This window comes from Talpa occidentalis, unplaced genomic scaffold, assembly GCF_014898055.3.
Source record: "Talpa occidentalis isolate TD23 unplaced genomic scaffold, MPIMG_talOcc4v2.1 talOcc4.10, whole genome shotgun sequence".
Lineage (NCBI taxonomy): Eukaryota > Metazoa > Chordata > Mammalia > Eulipotyphla > Talpidae > Talpa > Talpa occidentalis.
The window spans coordinates 24,132,313-24,153,772 of NW_023600993.1; the positions used below are offsets into that span (position 1 = coordinate 24,132,313).

Genomic DNA, 21,460 nt, shown 5'->3' on the forward strand with positions numbered 1-21,460 from the left:
GCTACCAGCCTCCGTGGAATCAGGATTCAGAATGAAATCTTTTTTTTCCTTTTTAAATAAACGGAAGAGTCGCTCTCCGCTCCTCGCTCCGAAGGTTTCAAAGGTCGTCACACTGCAGCCCGGGGGCGTTCATCTCCCGAGCGGCCCGCAGAGGGGCGGAGGTTGGAGGGCGGAGGGAGGGAGCACACAAAAGCTCGCAGAGCCGAGAGAGGGCTAATGTTTCCTGTTTGCCTGGAACCCCCTCCCCTGTGTCCCCTCCCCCAACCCCCTCCCAGCACTCGGGCGGAAGTGAGTTTGCTCCTTTGGAGATTAAAAGGATTCCGAATTCCGATCAGTCCCAATAACCGGCGTACCGAGGAGAGGGGGAGCCGGAGAAGAAGGAAGAGGCGGCAAAGCAGAGAAAGGGGTGCGCGCGCGCGCGCGCACACACGCCCGCAGCCCGAAGTGGGGGAGTTGTGCAAAGCCCCAGGAGGCCAGGGGCGCACGGCGCGAGCCAAAAGCCCGGTAGGCGCAGCTCGGCGACTCGTTTCTGAAAGAAGATGACGCGGGCGCGGGCCGGCGGCGTTGGCCACGCGGCTCCCGAGCTCCCCGCGCCGGGCCGTTGCCGGCTCCACTGATTCCAGCGCGCCCGGGAGGAGGCTCCGTCCCCGCGACTCGGGATCGGAGGGGGGACCAAGGCGAGGGCGAAATGGCCCGATGACAAAGGAAATGTGATCCCCCTTCGCTGCCAAGGTTTCAGAGAGGACGGACGTGAGGAGGAGGGGCGCGGGGCGCGCGCGGAGCTCGGATAGCATTGCACGACGGCTCGCGCGGAGCGGGCAGCGGGTACATCCAATATCTTCCTGCGGATGAATAATTCAGGACGGCCCGCGGGGACCTGCGGCCCCGCGCTGCTGCAGCGCCGCTGAACCGGAGGGGAAGGAGCGCGCGGGAGGCGCCCAGGCGGGGCCGGGCGGGGGCTCGAGGGCCCCGGGCCGCGTGGAGCGCGCGTGCGTGTTAAGCGCCAGCGGCCGCGCCGGGCCGGGCCGGCGCGCGGGAGACTTGAGGCGCGTGGGGCGCGCGTGCGTACTGCACCCGGGTCCCCACGAGCTGCAGCTGCGGCGGGGCCGACCGCCCTGCAGGGGAGGCCGCGCCCGGCCGTGCGGAAGCCCCCAGCTCAGCGCGCCGGGCCACCCAGGAGCCCCTGGCCGCCGCGTCATGCGGCGGGGCGGCCGGCGTCGCGCGAGGGGACCCGGGCTTGGCGTCGCGCCGCTCCCGCCTTTACGCGTTCGGGGCGCCCTCCTCGCCCGGGAAGAAATTAAAGCCGTTTAAAGCAACGCAGCACCACACCAAATACTCGTCGAACCAAATTCCGCTCCTCCCGCCGACGCTGGGATTGCACGGCGGACTCGTGGGGGGCTCCCCTCGGCGCGCGGGAAGCCCGGTCCCAGCTGCTGCAGGGAGTCCTCTGACCTCCCTGCCCCCGCTCGCCCCTCGCGTGTCGGGACTTGTTCCGGCGCTCCCGCTCCGCCGGGCGCGCAGCCCTCGCGTCCTCCGGGCGGAATCTGGCCCCTCCGGATCGTGCCATTTCATGCGCGCAGCGTCGGGGTGGCCGCGCGCGGGTCGGACGCGGCGAGGCCGGGCGGGCCGCGCGTCTCCGGTGCCGGCTGCGGGATCGCGGGCCCGGTCGATGCGCTTTTCTGAGTGAGTCGGCGGCTCCCCCACCCACCTCGCCGGCGCGCCTCGCCTCCTCTTCCTCTCGGGTCTCCTCCCCGCCCCCGGGCCGGCTCGCCAATGGCTTCGTTCCCCGAGACCGACTTCCAGATCTGCCTGCTGTGCAAGGAGATGTGCGGCTCGCCGGCGCCGCTCTCCTCCAACTCGTCGGCCTCGTCCTCGTCCTCGCAGACGTCCACGTCGTCGGGGGCGGCGGCGGGGGCCGGGCGCCGGGGCGCGCCGCCTGCACGTCCTGCCCTGCCTGCACGCCTTCTGCCGGCCCTGCCTCGAGGCGCACCGGCTGCCGGCCGCGGGCGGCGGCGCGCCCGGAGAGCCGCTCAAGCTGCGCTGCCCCGTCTGCGACCAGAAAGTCGTGCTGGCCGAGGCGGCGGGGATGGACGCGCTGCCCTCGTCCGCCTTCCTGCTCAGCAACCTGCTGGACGCCGTCGTGGCCACGGCCGACGAGCCGCCGCCCAAGAACGGCCGTGCCGGCGCCCCAGCCGGCGCGGGCGGCCACAGCAACCACCGGCACCACGCGCACCACGCGCACCCGCGAGCGCCCGCCTCGGCCCCGCCGCTCCCGCAGGCGCCGCCGGCGCCCGCGCCCTCCCGCCCCGCGCCCGGCGGCCCGGCGGCCTCCCCGTCCGCGCTGCTGCTGCGCCGGCCGCACGGCTGCAGCTCCTGCGACGAAGGCAACGCCGCCTCGTCCCGCTGCCTCGACTGCCAGGAGCACCTGTGCGACAACTGCGTCCGCGCGCACCAGCGCGTGCGCCTCACCAAGGACCACTACATCGAGCGCGGCCCGCCGGCTCCCCCGGCCGCCGCCGCCGCGCAGCAGCTCGGGCTCGGGCCTCCCTTCCCCGGCGCGCCCTTCTCCATCCTCTCGGTGTTCCCCGAGCGCCTCGGCTTCTGCCAGCACCACGACGACGAGGTGAGTGGCCGCTCGGCTCCCGGGCGCCGGCGCCGGGCGGGGTGGGCGGGAGCCGGGGCCCGGGAGCCGCGCGCGCTCGCTCGCGCGGAATCGCCCACGTCCCGGGGCCAGCGCGGGGCGGCCTCTCCGGGTTTCTGGTGTCCCCTTTGGGCACGTGACGGTGGGCAGAGGTAGCCCAGGTGAATCGCCTGGGAGGGGCGTGTGGGGAGGGCCTGGTTTCAGGGGGAAGGCTGAGAGGGGCCCCCAAAGGGTCGCAGAGGGGCCCCCCTTTTTTTTTCGTTTGTAGTTGACTGGTGGCAAAATGTGGCAATTGTGGTCTCCAGTTAGAGATTGGGGAAGAGATGGATGGTGTGACCGTAGACCTGGTCTCGGCCTGCGAGTCCCCCTGCACCCCTCGCCGACGGCTCCCGAGGTTTGGGAACACCACTCCCCTCTCCCCCAAAGTTCTAAGCGGAGTTTTTCGTTTGTATTCTGTTTTTAAGACCCGCGAGGGCACGGGGTGTGGGTCAGTAGACGTTGTCTTCTGGGGCGGATACATTTCTCCTGTAGCTTAATTTTTTTTAATAATCTTTTCTTTTTGGGTAAAGCTTGGAGATTGTTGCGTTTAGCTGGGGCGCGAGGCAGGAGGGGGTGGCTGTGTGGAGTGGGGGTACTGGTGCCCACGTGCACGCTCGTGGAGGGGGGCTGTCGGCTTTCTTGGGGCACTGGCAGTCCTTGACTCCTTGTGCGCCTCTTTGAGGGCCAGGAAACCCCTGTCCAATTCTTTGCGGCTCCGTGGTTGTTTTACTCGCCCTGTGTAAAAAGTGTTGGCTCTCTGAGAGGCTCCCCGAGGTGCAATTTGTACCTTCGGCTTCGTGGACCCACGGCTGCGCCCCGAAAAGCGGGCTCGGGGGCCTTGTCCATAGCTTCATAAGCCCGCGCCCGCCTGCCGCGGCCCGGGTTCCCTTAGGGAACCGGTTTCCCTGGTTGGGAGGTGTCCCCACCCGGTTCACCCGGGGCTCGACTTGGAAGAATCCCAGCCCCTGCTGCGCGCCGCTCCAGCTCGGGAGTGCGCTCAGGGCTTCGTCTCGTTCTTCAGCCAGAAACTTTGCTTAGCTTATTTTTTCCCCCACAAACTGAGGCACCTTCCACTCACCCGAACCCTTTAGATAGAGAAAGCGGTCCGAAAATTTGAGGGCCAGGTTCTGCTAGGGGTGGAGGTGGGCGAGTGTATGACACCCGCGCACTGGGTGCTTGTCATCGCTGTGGCCCTGCCTTAGCGGGAGGAGAGGACCGGCCTTTAAAAAAGAGTGGGCATGCGGGGTACCCAGCGCGCCAGAGGCTTGCACATTGCACAGCGCACCTTTACCCATCTCCTAACCTGTTATTTGGGGGGAAGAGGGCGGAGCTATAGTCTGACGGCCGTAACCCGGCCCTCCTATTGGAAAAAAGTTGAAATTCTAATCTTGTGGACGCCTTACATTATTTCTAGGTATGAAGCTAGGGGGCAGTTATACTTTTCCTTAGTTTTAAAGCTTTGAATGGGCTCCGCTTAAAAAGTGTTTCTGCATCCATCGGTGAATGTCTCTGTCGTGTTCTCTCTTCAACTTTAGAAAAATGAATGAATGAAACGAAGTAACAGCCTGAATCGCAGAAATGAAAGATGGAGCCAATTCACTTGAAAATTAGGGTCAGATGGGGGGGTGGGTTTGAGAGGGAGAGGGTGCCTTGAATTCTCTACAATTTCCCTCCTGGGAGGGAGTTCGATTGAGCCCTCCCTCCCTGCAGTTGAGCTTAAATGTCAGGTTTTATTTATATTCCCAGTTAAAGACCCACATACATTTTATTTGGGCTCAAACAGTAGACGCTCAGTGTTGCCAGACTTGTAAAAGGTTTATGCACTTTTTAAATTATAAGACCATTCAAACGGTGTGGGAGAATGTAAAGTGGGAAGTGAAGCTCCCCTCACACTGGGAGGTACTGGGATGCCCTGAATTTTTTTTAAACTTTCAACAGGGGTTGCTTAACATGGGTTGAAGTTGATTGGAAAAAGATAGCATTGTCAACTTTAAAACATCAGGTTTCCTCGGTTTAAGCAAAATTCAATTTGCCCTTTTTAGTTTTTCATTTCGAGGAAGAAAACCTGAAAATTAAATTCAGATCTTGCTGGATTTAGAGGGCCAGAATATTTGAGCTTAAAGGTGACAGTTTAAAGACCTGTACTTGGAGGAGAGAACTAAATTGTCACGAAGCAAAGCACAGGGTCGTTCTGGGATGTCCATCTGTGGTCTAAATTCGTCCTTTTTCCTTGCAAGGAAGTGATCTTTCATTGTTTTGGAATATTCCTTTTAAAGGCCATGCTTCTAGCTGGAAAAGGAGCATGAAAGCACTTTATAGTTTGACTGACAGAATGCGTTAAACCTAAGCATTGTGCACAGACTACCTCAGTTTTTAAAAAGTGCTACTTCACTGAGTTGCCTCCCAGTCAACAGACTCCATTAAATAATTCAAGGCACCCTTGCCTTAAGGTGACTGGTGCCACCTGACCTCTGGAAAGCAGGAGGCCTTTAAGGGAGGGGCCTCCGAGAATTGGCCACCCAGGGGGGTTGTGGGAGGCAGCCACCAGGGCCCATTCCCCCAAAAATGTTTTCCTTAAGCACCCTAATAACCCCCCGAGAGCACCTCGGCCAAGATGGTGTTTCTTAGCATCGGGTTTAAAACTTGATTTAGAAACTTCACAAGGAAGGAGTTGAGTTTTCCAATGCAGTACTAAGAATCGATTGCCCTCCACTCCCTTACTGGCTCATTTTAAAAAAAGTTTGTCCCCCTGCCCCTGGCTAGTTTTGTTCCTTAATGGTCAGTTTGAAAAGCCGGTAGGCACCAAGGCAAGGCCGGTAATTGGGGACCCTTATCCGGAGAATCGCTGGCCTCTGGCCTGGTCAGTGCTGCGTCCGCGGGAGCAGCAAGGCAGAGCCGCTGTGGGCTTTCTCCCGGCTTAGCCCCGAGCCCTCTGGTCTCTAGAAACTATTCTCTCCCAGAGAACACTTACCTCTCCGGCACCGGAGGCCCAGCTTGCACACGTTTTGGGGCAGCAGTTGAAAGGAGTTGCATGACTTGACCACACTGCTCCAGCCTTTCATGAGTTGTCCCATAATTTGTCGTGTTTGGCGCATAGGATGTGAGTCCTTTGCTGCCTTGAAGGGGACACTGGGAGCAGAAATTACAGGGTGTCCAGTGTGTGTTTTTGTGGCTCAGAGAACTTAGGTGTCAGAATTCTGTAAGGGATGGTATAGGAGTGGGGTGTGAACATGTTCAGGTCCCCTGGAATGGCCCTGTTGCTAGTATTGCTAGTGTAGGGTTTTAGGATGGTAATGGTGCTGTCCCCCCACCAGAGTGTCCCACCCCAGAGTGGCAATATTGTTGTTAGGCAAAGGTGGGGGGGGGCGGGCAGGAGTTTCCCAGTGTCCTGGATGGAAAATGAGGTGCAGGTGCTGATATAATTTATAATCAGCCCCTACATTGGGCTTAAAAACAAATCTCCCCCGAATGTTTAAGTTCTACAATTTTAACCAGCAGTGATCGTGAGTAATAAACCTAGATTTGGTGACTATTTTTCCCCAGGAAACACTCTAAAAATCACCTCAAACCAGAGTGAAGTTTGCTTCCTAAAATAATGGGTGGTGGATTGAGTTGATCACGAATCTTGTTTTGAATAGGTCACTCTAAATGGGGTTTGACACTTAATATATTTTATTCTATATTCCTAGAGTCTAACCTTTTACAGGTATGCATACATAATGCATGTTAGTTTTTAAATTACATGCATGTGCTGTCTAAAATATAAGTCAGTTGCAATTTTTTTTTTTTTGTAAGGACAAGAGAAAAAAATGAATCGAAATGGGCATTGTGGTATCTCCGCATCCCGTTGTTGATTTATAGGACTAGGGGTCTGTGTGTGTCTGCTCTGCATACATATCACCCCAAAGCCAAACTGTTTTTACTTTGGAAATAAGTGGAGTTTGCTGCTTTGAATCAGTTTAGCAGGTAGGTATTTATAGGTTGATGGGTGTGTTGATTTAAAACATGCTTGGTGAAAACATCTTGGGAAAGAAGTGGATTATTGATAATGTTTCCTTAACTTTTGAATGTAATCTGTGATTTTTTTCAAAAGGAATGTGCTCCTCCTCCACTAACGTGTATAGAGATGAATTTTATCAATATGGCTTCCAGGGAAGTGGGCAGTGGCTAGCTATTGAATAGTTTGTCAGGTCTTTGCTGATGAGGTTGCCTTGAAGGTATAACTAACCTCAAGCAAGTCTTTAAACATGCGAGGAATATTTGAAGCTATTCTGATGTCAGCTCTGTCTGGGGAACCTTTTGTGACTGACTTTCTTCCTAAAAAGAGTACAACACACCAGTTTGAGTTGCATAAATTTGCTTTTGGTCTACGGTATGTTTATTTCCAATGTGGGAACGTATATTTTGGAAAACAGTGAAGATAATTTAGGAGGAAAACAAGCACGTTTCTCTCAGACATAAGGTTTTCATTTGTATTATTATAAAATTTTTGATGATGATGGTGTTTTCAAATTAAGCAGTGCAGACAGCATAGTTAAATAGATACGGAATAAGAGTATTTTTGAACAGGAAGATTGAGAAAAAATTTCTTTCCCCAGCCCAGTCATCCTCCCCATTTTAGCTGTATTTATAATTACTTTTTTTTTTAAAGATAATTTCATGTTTAGGATGCTAAAACCAACTTAAAAAATATAGCTTATTTATTTAAGGCACTACTGAAAATGTGAACCTATTTAAGTAACATGTAAATTTTTTGAACCTAGCAGCTTGGCTCATTTTTTTATTTAAAATTTTGTATATTTAGAGGTAGTTTTGGGGGAATGAGGTGAAGTGGTTATAATACTTTTGTTGAAGGAGTTTGCCTGATTCAAGTGATAACTTACTTGGTAATTTCTCTACAGCTAAAATTTAAACCTTCCTCTGTTGCTAACTTAAATGTTGCATGGTTTCCTTAATCTTACCATTTCTCCATCCAGTTCCTCACACAGGGCAAGGTTTATTTTAGATGTATTCATTCTTGGTGAATAAAGGACCATTTTGGTGTCATTCTTCATGACACTTAAGCTAAAGGTTGGGAAGAATTCTACCAAACAGGCAGACTTCAAAGTAGTGTTCCTTCCCCTCCCCCCATAACACTAACAAAGAGTTTAGGCTTCCCTCACTAAGGCTGTTTTTGCCATTCCTATTATTTTGGGAGAGACCAGGAGAAAGATTGATAAAGAATTACAGTTGCCTAAAAGGGAGGGGGTAAGATGCCACCCATTGCAGCCCACTGGGGTCCCCCCCCCTTCTCTTGACCTTTCAAGTATTGTGACTTGTGGGAGGAAGCTAGATCCATCTTTCCTCTTCAGTTGATGTGACCTGGTGCTTGCTCAATACGAAATTATTCTTCTCCCTTTGAGGTTTTGTGTATGCCCACAAACCGAGTTGACTGAAACCAGATTGACTGTTTTGATTGACAAGACTTTGACTTGTTAACAGAAAAATTGGGAGGGGGAGGGGGAAACTGGGCTGCCTATTTACATCTGAAACTATTCTAGTGTAACTCTTTACCTCCTCAGATGCCATCTCCTGCTTCCCTCCTGTTTTAGTTAATAGTTGCCTTAAAATTTGCTTTGAGTATGCAGTGAAATGAAGTGGGGGTTAGGACCCCCATTCCCCAATTCCTGTGTTTCATCTCACCCAAACCCCATTTTGGGAAGTCTTTTGGGAGAGTCATATTTAATGTGAAGATTATCAGGCTGATGTTTTGTTGAATCCTTTTAATGTGAATTTTCTACTAACCCCAGACAGTTTCCTACCTGAGCATCTGTTCCCATCAAGTGAGCTCTTCTTTAAACGAGTCTGTAAAATTCCAGTTTAATGGTCAATAGACACAAAAATTGGCAGCCAGTTTCGTGGGTTCAAAAATAGTTTTCCACACAGATGCCCTGACGAAGCAGTGGTCTTTGGTGAAAAAGTTATTAGCAAATTGAAGTTGTGAATATTGGGAAGAGAAGGGTTGGCGATAAAAGAATACTCAATTTTGGGACAGGCTTCTGCAGAATAGCAATTTTGCCAACATTAATGGAATTTGAATGCAACAGTAAGTGTACACAAATGAAAATGAGGTGGGTAAGGGCCACTTGTGTAGACTGAGGACAGCCCCCCTCATGGCTCTGGCACTGAGTTTTTTTTAAAAGATTTATTGTGCATGCAAGAGCTAGGGTGTAGGTCAGAGGTTCAGAGGCATGGGGGGTGGGGGTGGGAGGGCGCAAGAGGATTCCCCAGAGACAGAGTGGGGAGCAGAACAGATGAATCTACTGAAATACACTGCCAAGGGGAGCAGTGGGCGAGACAGGAGAGGACAGGAGAGGTCTACTGCGCCATGTGGGTCACCTCCCTGGCTGGGGATCCAACTCATGCTGCAGTGGCTGCAGATAGCTTCATAGTACTGAGACTTAACCCCTTGCGCCACCAAGGAGGCCTAGACACACTGAATTTTGAGGTCCCTGAGTAGTCTTGGGGAAATTTAAGTGTTTGGAAACCTCAGGGAATGGGTGAGAGGAACCTGTGTCTTCCTTAAATAGCTCTCAGCAGCTGTGATTTTTTTTTTTTTAAGATTTGTTTATTTATGCATATAAGAACTGAGGTACAGGCCAGAGGTGTGGGGGTGAGAGGATTCACCAGAGACAGAGTGGGGAACAGAACAGGCAGATGTACTGATATACACTGCTGAGGGGAGCAGTGGGCGAGTCAGGAGAGGTCTGCTGCATGCTGGTCACCTCACAGGCCGGTGCTGCAGTGGCTACGGATAGATAGCTACATTGTACTGCATCTTAACCCCTTGCGCCACCAGGGAGGCCCCTGATTTTTTTCCTTCTGAAAAGTTTGACCAGCCTTGCCTGTTACCAGTGAAAAGTATGTTTTTCTTGAAATGACAGTGGTTTGGGGGGACTTAATCCATGTTTTATGGAATAATTACAAAAATACCATTAGAGGGCCTCCCTGGTGCTGGTGGTGCAAGGGGTAAAACACAGCACTGTGAAGCTGTCCATAGCCTCTGCAGCAGTAGATTCCAGGCCAGGGAGCAACCCACTTGCCTCAGCAGACCTCTCCTGTCGTGTTTACTGCTCCCCTCAGCAGTGCTTTAGGTCAGTCTGCATATTCTGCTCCCCATTCTGTCTCTGGTGAATCCTCTCACCCCTCCTGCACCTCTGGCCTGTACCCCAGTTCTTGTATAAATAAATAAATCTTTAAAAATTCCATTATATTATAAACTGCATAGATTTTTCTGCTAAATATGAATCTATTATTACATCAGTATAAGTATATACAAAGTGAGAATTATGCCTAGGTGGCTTCAACAGTCATTATTATGGCCTGTTTGACCATATCTGCAAATTTTATTCTGTGCCTTTTGCCTCTCTGGGATCAGTGTCTAAGAGATTACTTTTCTCTTCGGGTCACCTGTAGGCTTGTCCTGAAAGTGTACACACATAAATGTTGTGGGTAAGTGTTGGGGCAGAAAAATGGATATGCTAAAGTTTCCATAGCTGGAGAACATGCTTTGTATTAAAGCTCTCTGGTCTGCTTTACTTTGACTTTATGTGAGCACTCTTAGACCTGGTGATTCTATGTTCGGTGTCTTGCTCTGCCTCAGTTTTCTTATCTGTGATTGTGAATGGCATCAACACTTTAGTAGTGCTGTAAGGATTAGTATTAACATAAAATGTTAGTAGTGTCTCATAATAAAAGGCAATTGTAAACATTTACAATGACTTATTTATAAACTGTTACCCTCACTCTCCTTCCCCCTTTTCCAAAAGGGTGATTTAGAAAACTAATTTTCAGTGTTAGAAATAATGACTGAACTGTGCTTTTATCATTTTTGCCACTGTCCAAGTGGTAAGACGTGTAGTGTTTTAGGCAATTAAGGCAAGCTAGAGAGAGCTGCATAAAGCTTTGTTTACTTTAGAAAAACTAGAACCGAACATACTAATATTGAATATTTGTTTGGAATTATTTTAGAATTCTAGGACTCCCCACGCCTAGGGGAGAGTATAGGTGCAAATGATTTAGAGGCTATATCAATACTTTCAGCGTTTTTAAAAGATGGAATGCCAGATTTTTTGGTTTACATATTCTTTGATGTGTTAGAGTGCTGCTGATCTTTGAAGCCATGATACCTGTTTTTGGAGCTGTGACAGTTCATGAAAACAGCAAGTTGCTCAAGGGAACAGTCTGATCATCAAGGGATATTTTATAAGCTTTAACCTCATGGTATTGTCAGCTGTGTGTATGAATTTAGAGGCAGGCATCTGAAGAGGCAATTTAAACTTTTACAAGAAAAATCTTCAATCTTTATAGAGAAAACTGATGCTTTGCAAATGGGGGAGAGACTAGGGCTTGGGGTGATGAGATGACTTTCGTTGATTAGAAATTCCCCAAAGCCTAAACCTCTGAACATTGGGATTTATAGTCAGTATTTGGCAAATTAATTTTTTTGAAACTGGTCCTTACCCTGATGTTTAATAGTATATTTATTGCCTAGATTTTTTTTTTTTTTTGCTTAGAACTGGGGTGTCAATCAGAAGTGTGGGAGGAGGGTAGGGAAGGGGTTGAGAAGATTTACCAGAGACAGAGTGGGGAGCAGAACAAGCAGATCTACTGAAATATGCTGCTGCACCATGTGGTTAGCTTCTTGCCAGGGGATGGAACTCATGCAGCAGTGGCTCGTGATAGCTTGATTGGCTGAGACTTTAAATCCTGTGCCAACAGGGAGGCCCCTTAATTAATCTCTTAAAGTGATAACAAGTCTTATTGGAGAGCTCTGTAATCTGATGGAAGGTATGCTCCTCTGCAAGCTAGCTTATGATACAGGCAGGTTATGTTCTGGATCTCAGAATAGGGGCTCCCTCCTTGACAGTACCCACTTCCTCTGCCCTGAGCACATCAGAGCAGCAGGTACTTTGGCATTGGTGAAGGGGAAGGGATTCAGCCTAGTCCTGACCTCTTTTGATGTTGGTGGATTTGAGCACCAGTTTTAGAATGATGTTGCTTAATGCTGCTGCCTTGATTCCTTTTGCTAGTAACAAAGGAGACTTAGGTTTCAAGCCAAAAAATGCCCCTGGAAAATTAAGTTTTCTTGGGACTTTTCTCACATCATGTAGATGGAGGGAGGAATTTGGGAATGAAAGGAAAGGGGAACATAAACTTGGAAAATGCTCACAGGTTTTTGGTATAAAGCCAAGAACATATGCCGTGTTAGACTTGATGTGTAAGGTCCAGTGCTGCTCTGCAGTAGCTGTGAGACCTTGGACAAGTCACTTTGCTTCTAGATTTCTGACCTTTACGAAGGGAGCTGTATGAGTGGCTATGGCTTAGAGACCTGTGTTTTAGAGCTATTTGCATGAAGATGCTTGATGAGAGAGCTATAAAACTTTATAACATATATGCATGAAACTGTATCCTGGAAAAAAAAATTTGGCTTACGCTTTTCTTGCAAGTTGCAGCCAAATGAGTAAAATTCCAAAAATATTTCCTGATTGATGGCCAAGGGATATTTAATACCATGAAATAATTTGGGCCGTTCCTCATTGCTGACAGCACTCGATGTGTTAAGATTTGTCATTAAAATATTTGAATGTCTGTTCCGTGCCAAAGATGGATGAGAGTCGTCTGCGACCTGTCCCTGAGCCTTGTAGTTTGTCTGTGAGGGAAGACAGAAATGAAAGGGAGGAGAATGGGAGGTGTGTACTCTTTCCTAAACATTTATTTTATTTATTTATTTATTTATTTTTTTAAAAGAGGCACGTATTGTATTTATTTGTTTGTTTGTTTGTTTGTTTATACATGCACTGGGTACAGTCAGAAATGCGGGAGGGTGAGAGAATTCACCAGAGCCAGAGCGGGGAGCAGAGCAGGCAGAAGGACCGAAGTACACTGCTGAGGGGAGCAGCGGGCAGCAGGAGAGGTCTGCGCGCCATGTGGAACCCTCCTCCAGTGGCTGGGGAGCAGCTGGGGATTGAACCTGCGCCGCAGAGGCCGTGGGCAGCTTCGCAACCCAGCGTTCAACCGCTGCGCCACTGGGGAGGCCCACTTTCCTAAACATTTAAAGTTCCTGGCTTCCAAAAGATAGAGGTTTCAATGTTGAGGCATTTGGGGTAAAGTGTTTAAGATAAATCTTGGAGAATGGTGGGGGTTAGGTGGAAGGCTGGCCCCTAGGCAGTGGTTTGTGCAGTGAGTAGATCTAGAGGAGGGTGTCCTGAATCTAATTTTTCACCTAATTTTTTCTAACTCTTTCAACAACCCTATGTAGGCTTGTTAGGGTCTCTCTCTTTTTTAAGATTATTTATTTTTGCATAGAGCTGGGGTGCAGGCCACAGGTGCAGGGGGGGTGAGAGGATTCACCAAAGACAGAGTGGGGAGCAGAACAGACGGATCTACTGAAATACACTGCTGAAGGGAGCAGTAGGAGAGACAGGAGAGGTCTGCTGCACCATGTGGATCAGCTCCCTGGCCGGGGATGGAACTCAGGCCACAGTGGTGGGCGTTCGAGGTGGTAGTGCTGACACTTACCCCTAGGCCACCATGGAGGCCCAGGGTCTACTTTTTTTTTTTTTGTTTAGAGAAAGAAAGTTTATTGAGGAGAAAAAGAACAGAAATAAAGTGGGACTCCCAGGCCATGAAACCAAGCCAGGAGGGGCAAGGAAGCCCAGGGTCTACTTTTTTAAAACCCCTCTTGGGGTGAGGGTGATCCACTCATCAGTCAGAAGTCAGTCACATTAGTTACTTTTACAGGAAATTTAATGTAAAGGATTGTTGACTGGAGGAGCTGAAAGGCAAGATGAGAACAAACACTGTGCAATCTGGGAAGTAGTAACTAGGAAGCGGTTACCATCCTAGGGCTGCAGGATCAGAAAGGAGGAGGTTGGACTTAGGGTCTTTCCTTTCTGGGGAGGGGTTGTGGGAGGCTGTGAAGCTGTTTGGTTCCAATGTTGGAAAACTACGAAGTGGAGTCAGGTGCTGCCATTGGAGTCACCCAGAATTGTTGGTGTGACTCAGCTAACTGACAAGGTGGGAGCACCAAATTCCTTTCTCCCTCTAGCATCCTCTGTTGGGAGAGCCTAACAGGGACCCAGCTGGCAAAGCAGAGGCTTGGTTTGTTTATCAGTCACAGTCCACCCGTCCCGTCCCCCCCCCCATTACTAAGGGGATCCAAGGAGGATCTGCGTGAGGCACAGAAGCCATGAGAGTGAGTAAGCAGCACCGCTGGGAAGATGCTATTCCACTGGGCCATTGCTCCTGGCAGCAATGACTTGATTCCATCTGACTTGATTCCATTTGAAACTAGTAATCAGCCCATATCTATCAGTGTGATTATTCTTCACCAACTCACCAATCTCTGATCCCTGCCAGTATCCTCACCAGCCCTACTCACCCCCATACCCTGCATCCAGTCGGGTTATGTGCTTAGCAGGAGAGACTGCTTGTTTTGTTTTCAAACCTGCTCATATAAATTGTACTTGTTGGTTTAATTACACACTTAGAACAAAGATGGAATAAGACTGCATAAGATTTAAAGATTTCTGGGAAAATAGATCTGCAAAGTGGGAATCTCTGGGCAAAGGGCAGTGAGCAAAACAGTTCCAAAATCTTTCCCCACGGACTTTATACAACCAGTTTGGAATGGGTGATTCCCTGCCTTCCCCAGTGGCCTTGATTTGGTTCTGACCCAAGTGGGGACTGCCTCTGGTACAGAGTGGGGGGAGCATCTGTGCATGGCAGCTTCTGGCAGCTTGTAGAGGGAGGACCACAGGTGTCTCCCTGGTGCCTCCCTGGTAGTTATCTTCTTAAGTGGGGGGAGGTTCAGTACAGGCTGCAGAAGGGGGAGCTCCCCCTTCCCACCCATCTTTTTCTCCCTCCCAGCCACAAGGTAGTCTCCTCCCCCACACTTAGCCCTGCATTTCTTTGCTGCCTGACCTTAGACTGAGAGGGATGGTCTCAAGGATAATAACCTAGTGATTTCCTATTTTGATTTGTTTTGGTTGTTGTATTTGTTTATTGAAGTATACTTCACATAATAGTAAAATTACCTTTTCATCTCTCACTTCACACATTTTGACAAGAATATACAATGTATAATTACAACCATTTATACAATAGTACAGAACATTTTGTCCCATCTCCAAATGTCAGTCTTACAGACTCAGGCCATCACTAATCTGTTCTCCATTCCTATGATTTTGTCTCTGAAAATGGAATATTTTTTAAAAAATATTTATTTATGAATACAAGAACTGGGGTGTAAGCCCGGGGTGGGAGGTGAGAGATTCACCAGGGACAGTGGGGAGCAGAACAGGCAGATGTACTGAAATATACTGCTGAGGGGAGCAGCGGGCAAGACAGGAGAGGTCTGTTGCGCCATGTGAGTCAGCTCTCTGGCCAGCCTGGGATCAACTTGTGCTGTAGTGGCTGATAATAGATTAATAGCACTATTTTAGGATTAAAATAGCGCCACCAGGAGGCCCCCTAAAATGGAATCTTAACAGTGAAGAGCCACATGGTTCTGGGTGTCAGGAGTTCTTCCCTTTTGATTGCTGAATAGTTGTCCCTTGTGTTTATGTACCATAGTTTATACATTAACCAGTTGAGGGACACCGATGTTTCCAGCTTTGGGTGATTGTGGTGCATTTAAAAAAGATTTATTTATTTATGCTCACAAGAACTAGGGCACAGGCCAGAAGTGTAGGGGGTGAGAGGATTCACCAGAGACATAGTGGGGAATAGAACAGAGGGTTTACCAAAGTATATTGCTGAGGGGAGCAGCGGGTGAGGCAGGAGAGGCCTGCTGTGCCATGTGGGTTGCTTCCTGTGCTGCAGTGGCTGCGGATAGCTTCATAGGTTGTGTCTTCACCAGGGAGACCCGATTGTGGTGCATTTTAATACCTAGAGTGTGTGCCATGCTGTGATGAGGGTATTGTCTCTGGTGAGTCCTCCTGACCACATTTGTCAGTAAACATGTGTCACATTGAACCTACTAGTGTTATTACTACAGGGCATGGTGACATTTGCATTTTTCTGCTCAGGGTTGACTTTTTTTTGCGACTCAACAGAAGTGTTTTCTGATGAAAAATTGCAATTCACCTGTAAATTAATGCAGCTGAACAAAATAGCAAGCTTAGAGTGAAGAAATTCATTCAGGGATATTGCTGCATAGACAGTGCAGACACTTGTGGGAGCTGCTCTTCAGTTGTGCCTTTGTAGTAATCTTGGAAAAATTACACCCCTTTTATTTATGTCTTCTAGTTTGTGTTAGCTTTATCAGAACTGTCAGGGATTTAAAGGAATATTGTAAGAGAAAATTAATTTTACCTATTGTTTGCTAAAAAACCACATGGGCGCAAATAAAAAGTGAAAACCATAGCTCAGGTCAACTGTGGACCACTTAGTTATTTGAAGCTTCAAGGGGATCTTGGAAAAGAATCCCATCCATGGGGCCTCCCTGGTGGCTCAAGGGGTTAAGCACTGCACTATGATGCAATCCACAGCCTCTGCAGCCTGAGTTCAATCCCAGCTGATCCCCAGACATGGCATGGTAGACCTCTCCTGTCTTCCCACTGCTCCCCTCAGCAGTGTATTTCAGTCAGTCTGACTTCTGTTCCCCACTCTGTCTCTGGTGAATCCTCTCAGCCCCTGTATCTCTGGCCTGTACCCCAGCTCTTTTATGCGTAAATAAATAAATTATTTAAAAAAATATTTATTTATTTATTTTTACAAGCACTGGGTACAGGCAAACACGGGAGGGTGAGAGAATTCACCAGAGACAGAGTGGGGAACAACAGAACAGGCAGACTGACGAAATATACTGCTGAGGGGAGCAGTGGGCAAGGCAGGAGAGGTCTGCGCTCCACGCTCCACGTGGGACCCTGTAGAGGCTGCAGGCAGCTTCTCAACCCAGCACTCAACCGCTGCGCCACCGGGGAGGCCCAATAAATAAATTTTAAAAAAGAAAAAAAGAATCTCATCCATGTATGGGGATGAAGTAAGGTTTATGTCTCAGAGGGAAGAAAGGGATTTTGTGTTAGGGTTTATTTGTGGTGATAACATGAAAATGGATTTATGGAGGGACAGCAAAATTCTCTCCTAGCGAGAGATGGGGGTTTATTCTAGACAACAGTTGGAACTTGTCATAACAGCTACTAATTTTGTAACCCTTACATCTATTGTGCAATAGATAGATGTGCCTCCATTTCTGAGAACTAAAGTTATTATCTGTCTTCATCTGCAGCATCTTTTGCTTTACTGTTGGTTATTTGCTAAATTGTGTTGTTAACCACACACACATGTACCTGTGTATGTATGTTAATTACAAACGATGTAATGAAAGGCATGAAATAAGTTGGGCATCCCTAATTGAAAGCCTTCCAGTGCAGCCAGTTTTGAAGTTTTTTTCCTCTCAAAAAGGATGTTCACATTTGGGGTTTTCAGTTTTCGTATTAGTGTTTTCCCTTCCTTGATTCTTTAGGATCAGCTGCAGAACCAAACACAGAATTCCTTTGAATGGAAGGATAGTCTACCCAGTTAATCAGTGCCTATTTGTTTTTATACCTCCATAGAACTTATTTTCTGTTAGCTTAGGAAACCCATTCTTTTCTCCACTGACAGGCATGAAAGGAAATAAATATTTTATTGGAATAAAATGAACAAATCATGTGTCATAATCAAAATGTGAAGATGAGGAACAGGTGATGTTTGCCTCAGGTCTGGGAGAAGAGATTGGGCTTCAGGCTCAGTTGGTTTGTAACAAATTTCTCCTGTGTACCAAAATGGAGGGGGATTTGCCATGCAGGTTGGGAGCCCAGAATGTGGAAGGTAAAATACCCTGTGGTTTCAGCAGCTTAAGAAACAAACAGCTAACTTGGAGGTCCCTGCCTTTCTGTTTCTTCCATTTCTTGATCTGCAGTCAGCACTTGGAAATGTTCTCGATGCTAAAGGCAGGCAGGTTTGCCTACAGTGAACAAAAAAGAACCCAAATGAATGAGTGCTTAATAAAACTATAGAACATTTGCAAAACACTTCATGGGGTCAAAAAAAAGGGAAATTTGTCAACAGTTTTGTTCTAAAATTTATGTTCTTTTAATAACATTGAGCTTTAAAAAACAAACCCAGTTTTTTGGATTAGATTTCACACCACTTGTCAATTTGGGTTGTAATTTTTCTGAATATGTATATCCCTGTGACTTTATTAGACCTGTCATTCCTTCCGTCACCATTTTCACCTTGTTAACTGCAGAATGAATGGAAAATTGAGATTTTTCTCAGGCTACCTTGTATTCCCAGGCAGTAAATTGGACAAGTTAACTCTAATCCTGATTTAATTACACAAGTGATACACAAGTCTTTGTATTTAAAAATTGTAAACAGTTGTTCCACCCCAGCACTACTTTTCCCCAAAGTGTACATCTGGGTTTTGTGCATTTTCTTTCAAACCCTTTCAACAGCCACTTGCACATATAGAAATGTTGTCTTCAAAACATATGTAGGCTTTCCTGTACTGACTTGTAGGTCATTACTGCTCTGAACTTAGTGTTTATGGTGTGGAGTTTATTTAGCAGTTCCCCTTATTTGAATTTTCTCTATCTACCTTTGGCCTCTGCGGAACAATGTTCTCTTGAACATTGTTCACCTCCTTGCCCTTCTGGAGGGAAGTGTTGTCCCCCCCACCCATTGTTAGGAGGCTGGAGAGACTCATTTGAAATGTTAATTTGCTCTGAGAGCTTGCCTCCTACCAGCCACATTTCCTCTCACCCCACCCCACCCGTCCTAGTTACCATCAATCTAAGGGGGGGAAAATGGTGTGTCCTGTTGTTTTGCTTTGCATTTCCGTGATTATGGTGAGGTGAGCATCTTTTCATATGTTTATTGGCCATTTGGGGTACCTCTTTGAACTGCCTTGGTTCTTGAATCTGCCTTTTTAAAAACAATTTTTAGTCACTTTGGATAAATACTATGAGCCAGCAAGCAGTCTGCTGCAAAGCCTTTCTCTGAGTCCACAGCTTGCTGCAATTCGGTTTGATTCAGCAACTTTTTTTTTTTAATAGAGGCATGTTTTATTTATTTGTTTGTTTGTTTTGTTTATACATGCACTGGGTACAGTCAGAAGCACGGGAGGGTGAGAGAATTCACCAGAGCGGGGAGCAGAGCAGGCAGAAGGACTGAAGTACACTGCTGAGGGGAGCAGCGGGCAGCAGGAGAGGTCTGCGCGCCATGTGGGACCTTCCTTCGGTGGCCGGGGAGCAGCCGGGGATCGAACCGCGCCGCAGAGGCTGCGGGCAGCTTCACAACCCAGCACTCAACCGCTGCGCCACCGGGGAAGCCCTATAGTTTTTTTTTTAAGATTTACTTATGTATGCAAGAACCAGGGTACAGGCCAAGAGGTGTGGAGAGTGAGAGGATCCATCAGAGACACAGTGGGGAACAGAACAGGCAGACTGACTGAAATACACTGCTGAGGGGAGCAGTGGGCCCGACAGGAGAGGTCTGCTGCGCCATGTGGGTTGCTCCCTGGCCGGCCGGGGATTGAACTTGTGCTGCAGAGGCTGCCGACAGCTTCATAGGCTGCCTCTTAACCCCTTGTGCCATGAGGGAGGCCCTATAGTTTGTTTTTTTTTTTTTAAAGTCTCCAAAAAGGATAGGTTTATATTAGAAGAGAAAGAGAAGATGACGCCTGCACAGACAGGAGGACAGCAGAGCTGCTGGTTATATAGTTTTATCTTAGTGGCTATCTTTTCTCCATCCTCCTCCCCAATTTTTTTCTGTATAGGATTACTTTTTCATTCTAAGAGAAGTAGTCATTGTAATGCAGACAAATGCTAAAGTTGCCAGAAAAAATGTAAGTTGCTAATTCCACAGATGTAACTGCTGTTAACAGTTTGGATAGCATCATTGGTCATATTCTCTAAGACTGTGCAACAGTGTTAACCTTGTGATTACCACTTAGTCATCCATACACCAGCGATTTATTTGTACACTAAGTTTAAATTGATTACGAAATCTAGCATCTCCTTGCATGGCAAACAATACCTGCATACTTACTCATTCTCATCTTTATTGAGATATAGTTAGGCACACTCAAATGCACACATTTTAAATTTAAATGGGTTCTGACAAATTTATACATCTTTGCTACCAACCACGATAATTTCAGATGCTGTTTTTACCTACTGAGAAGTTTCCCTTGTTGCAGTACCTTTATCGTGTTAATCTCTAGAGAATTTGGTCTGCAGCTCTAGTGCTGGGTCTCTGAAGGGTTTATGGAAACTAGCATCATAGGACTTTGGATGTGAATGAGTCTCTAATTGATGGAAAATTGGAATGTCTTGACGTCCTGGGTAATGGCTAATATAAAGGTAGCCTTGAAACTCCCAGAAATCTTAACCTCTGAGGCACTTTAGCCTCTGAAGTCCCAGATTGTATCTCATTTTCTCTTCTCAATATTTGCTATTTCAGGGCTACAATGCAAATAGCCAGGGAGGGCACATTGTTTTCCTGTGAGCAGATGCCTGCTGGGAGGCAAATTCCTCAAGGATTGCTTGGAAAATGTGGAAGTGAATTCCATTCACTCAACACACTTCTCCTAGAGCTTCTGCCATGTGCCTGACTCTCTCCGGGTGTTTGAGGACACAAAGGACTAGAACAGGGGTCCCCTTCTGGGGACCCTTACTTCACTATACAGGGAAATGGAATTACTGGGGATTTGGGGATTTTGAAGGATGTACAAGTACTACATTTTTGTGAATAGGTATTAAAATTTTTAAGGGTTCAAAAAAAAGGGTAAGCAGTGGAGAAGGGCAGCCCTACAACAGTGCCAGTTTCCTGTGTCCTCCCAGTGGGTGTTGGTGTAGGGAAGCAAAATCCACCTTGTCCTTGGAGTCAGGGTCCTTGGTAGTGAAAAGTAGGAGCAAATCCCTATCTTCTAGGCCATTGGGTAGCAAACACTTTTGAGAAAATTCGTAATTTTCCAGACCTGTTGGGACAGTTGGAGGTGTTGGGTTGGTGGTTTCCATTTCCAAAGACTTCCAGAAAAATTTTGTGAGCTTCTTAGAAAATATTAATTTACAGAGGAAATTTCACTTTGAGGTGGAGGAGTTCCTAATTTGGGGATTAGCGATTGTAAATGTCAGTCAGAACTGCTTTTCTCTGGATGACATGTGACCCCTCAGCCCCATAACTTCATTGTAGGTTTTAGGCTGTTTGCCTGCTTGCAGAATTTTGAGCCTTCACTTTAGAAAGCTGACTGTGGAGCTCTATTGCAATGGAGGGTACCCTAGTCTCCTAATGCTATCAGGGTTCAGAGTTTGTTTCTCCAGTTTTTCCTCCTATCTCATGCTTGGTCTCTCGCCCCCAATGAGAACTGTGGCAACCTTAAGCGACAGATTGTTGAGATTGTTGAGCTGGAGCCGGACTGGAGTAGTGATGGAATATTGTGAGAACTAATTGCAGGGCATGAAAACAAAGTTTTCCCTTTTTGTGGGGAGGAGAGGATGCTGAGGAAGAGAGCCCACTCCTGGTGCTCCTGGAAAAGAAAGACATAGGAAGGAGCCTCTGAGGTGCTGGGTATTTGAAAACCTGGGAAAAGCACTAGGTGTGGCTTCCATTGAGATTAGAATTTTATCAGCAAAGCAAATGTTCAACCAATGTTTACAGAGTTAATTCAAACAGGCTCCAGGGAGCTGTTGGGCCCCGTCTAAAACCTGTGATTGGGGATGGTCAAAGAGGACTTTCATGAAGCAGTCA

At 48.0% G+C, this 21,460-nt stretch overlaps 1 protein-coding gene across 1 annotated transcript in view; it reads left to right on the top strand.

The window, feature by feature from the left end:
- Positions 1-1,703: 1,703 nt before the first annotated feature.
- TRIM71 (tripartite motif containing 71) overlaps positions 1,704-21,460 on the top strand; it is a 62,834-nt gene continuing 43,077 nt past the window's right edge. Inside the window, 2 exon segments of the mRNA XM_037525787.2 lie at positions 1,704-1,910; positions 1,912-2,623. Of these exon segments, the coding sequence (XP_037381684.1) occupies positions 1,774-1,910; positions 1,912-2,623 (849 nt within the window). The 5' untranslated portion in view covers positions 1,704-1,773.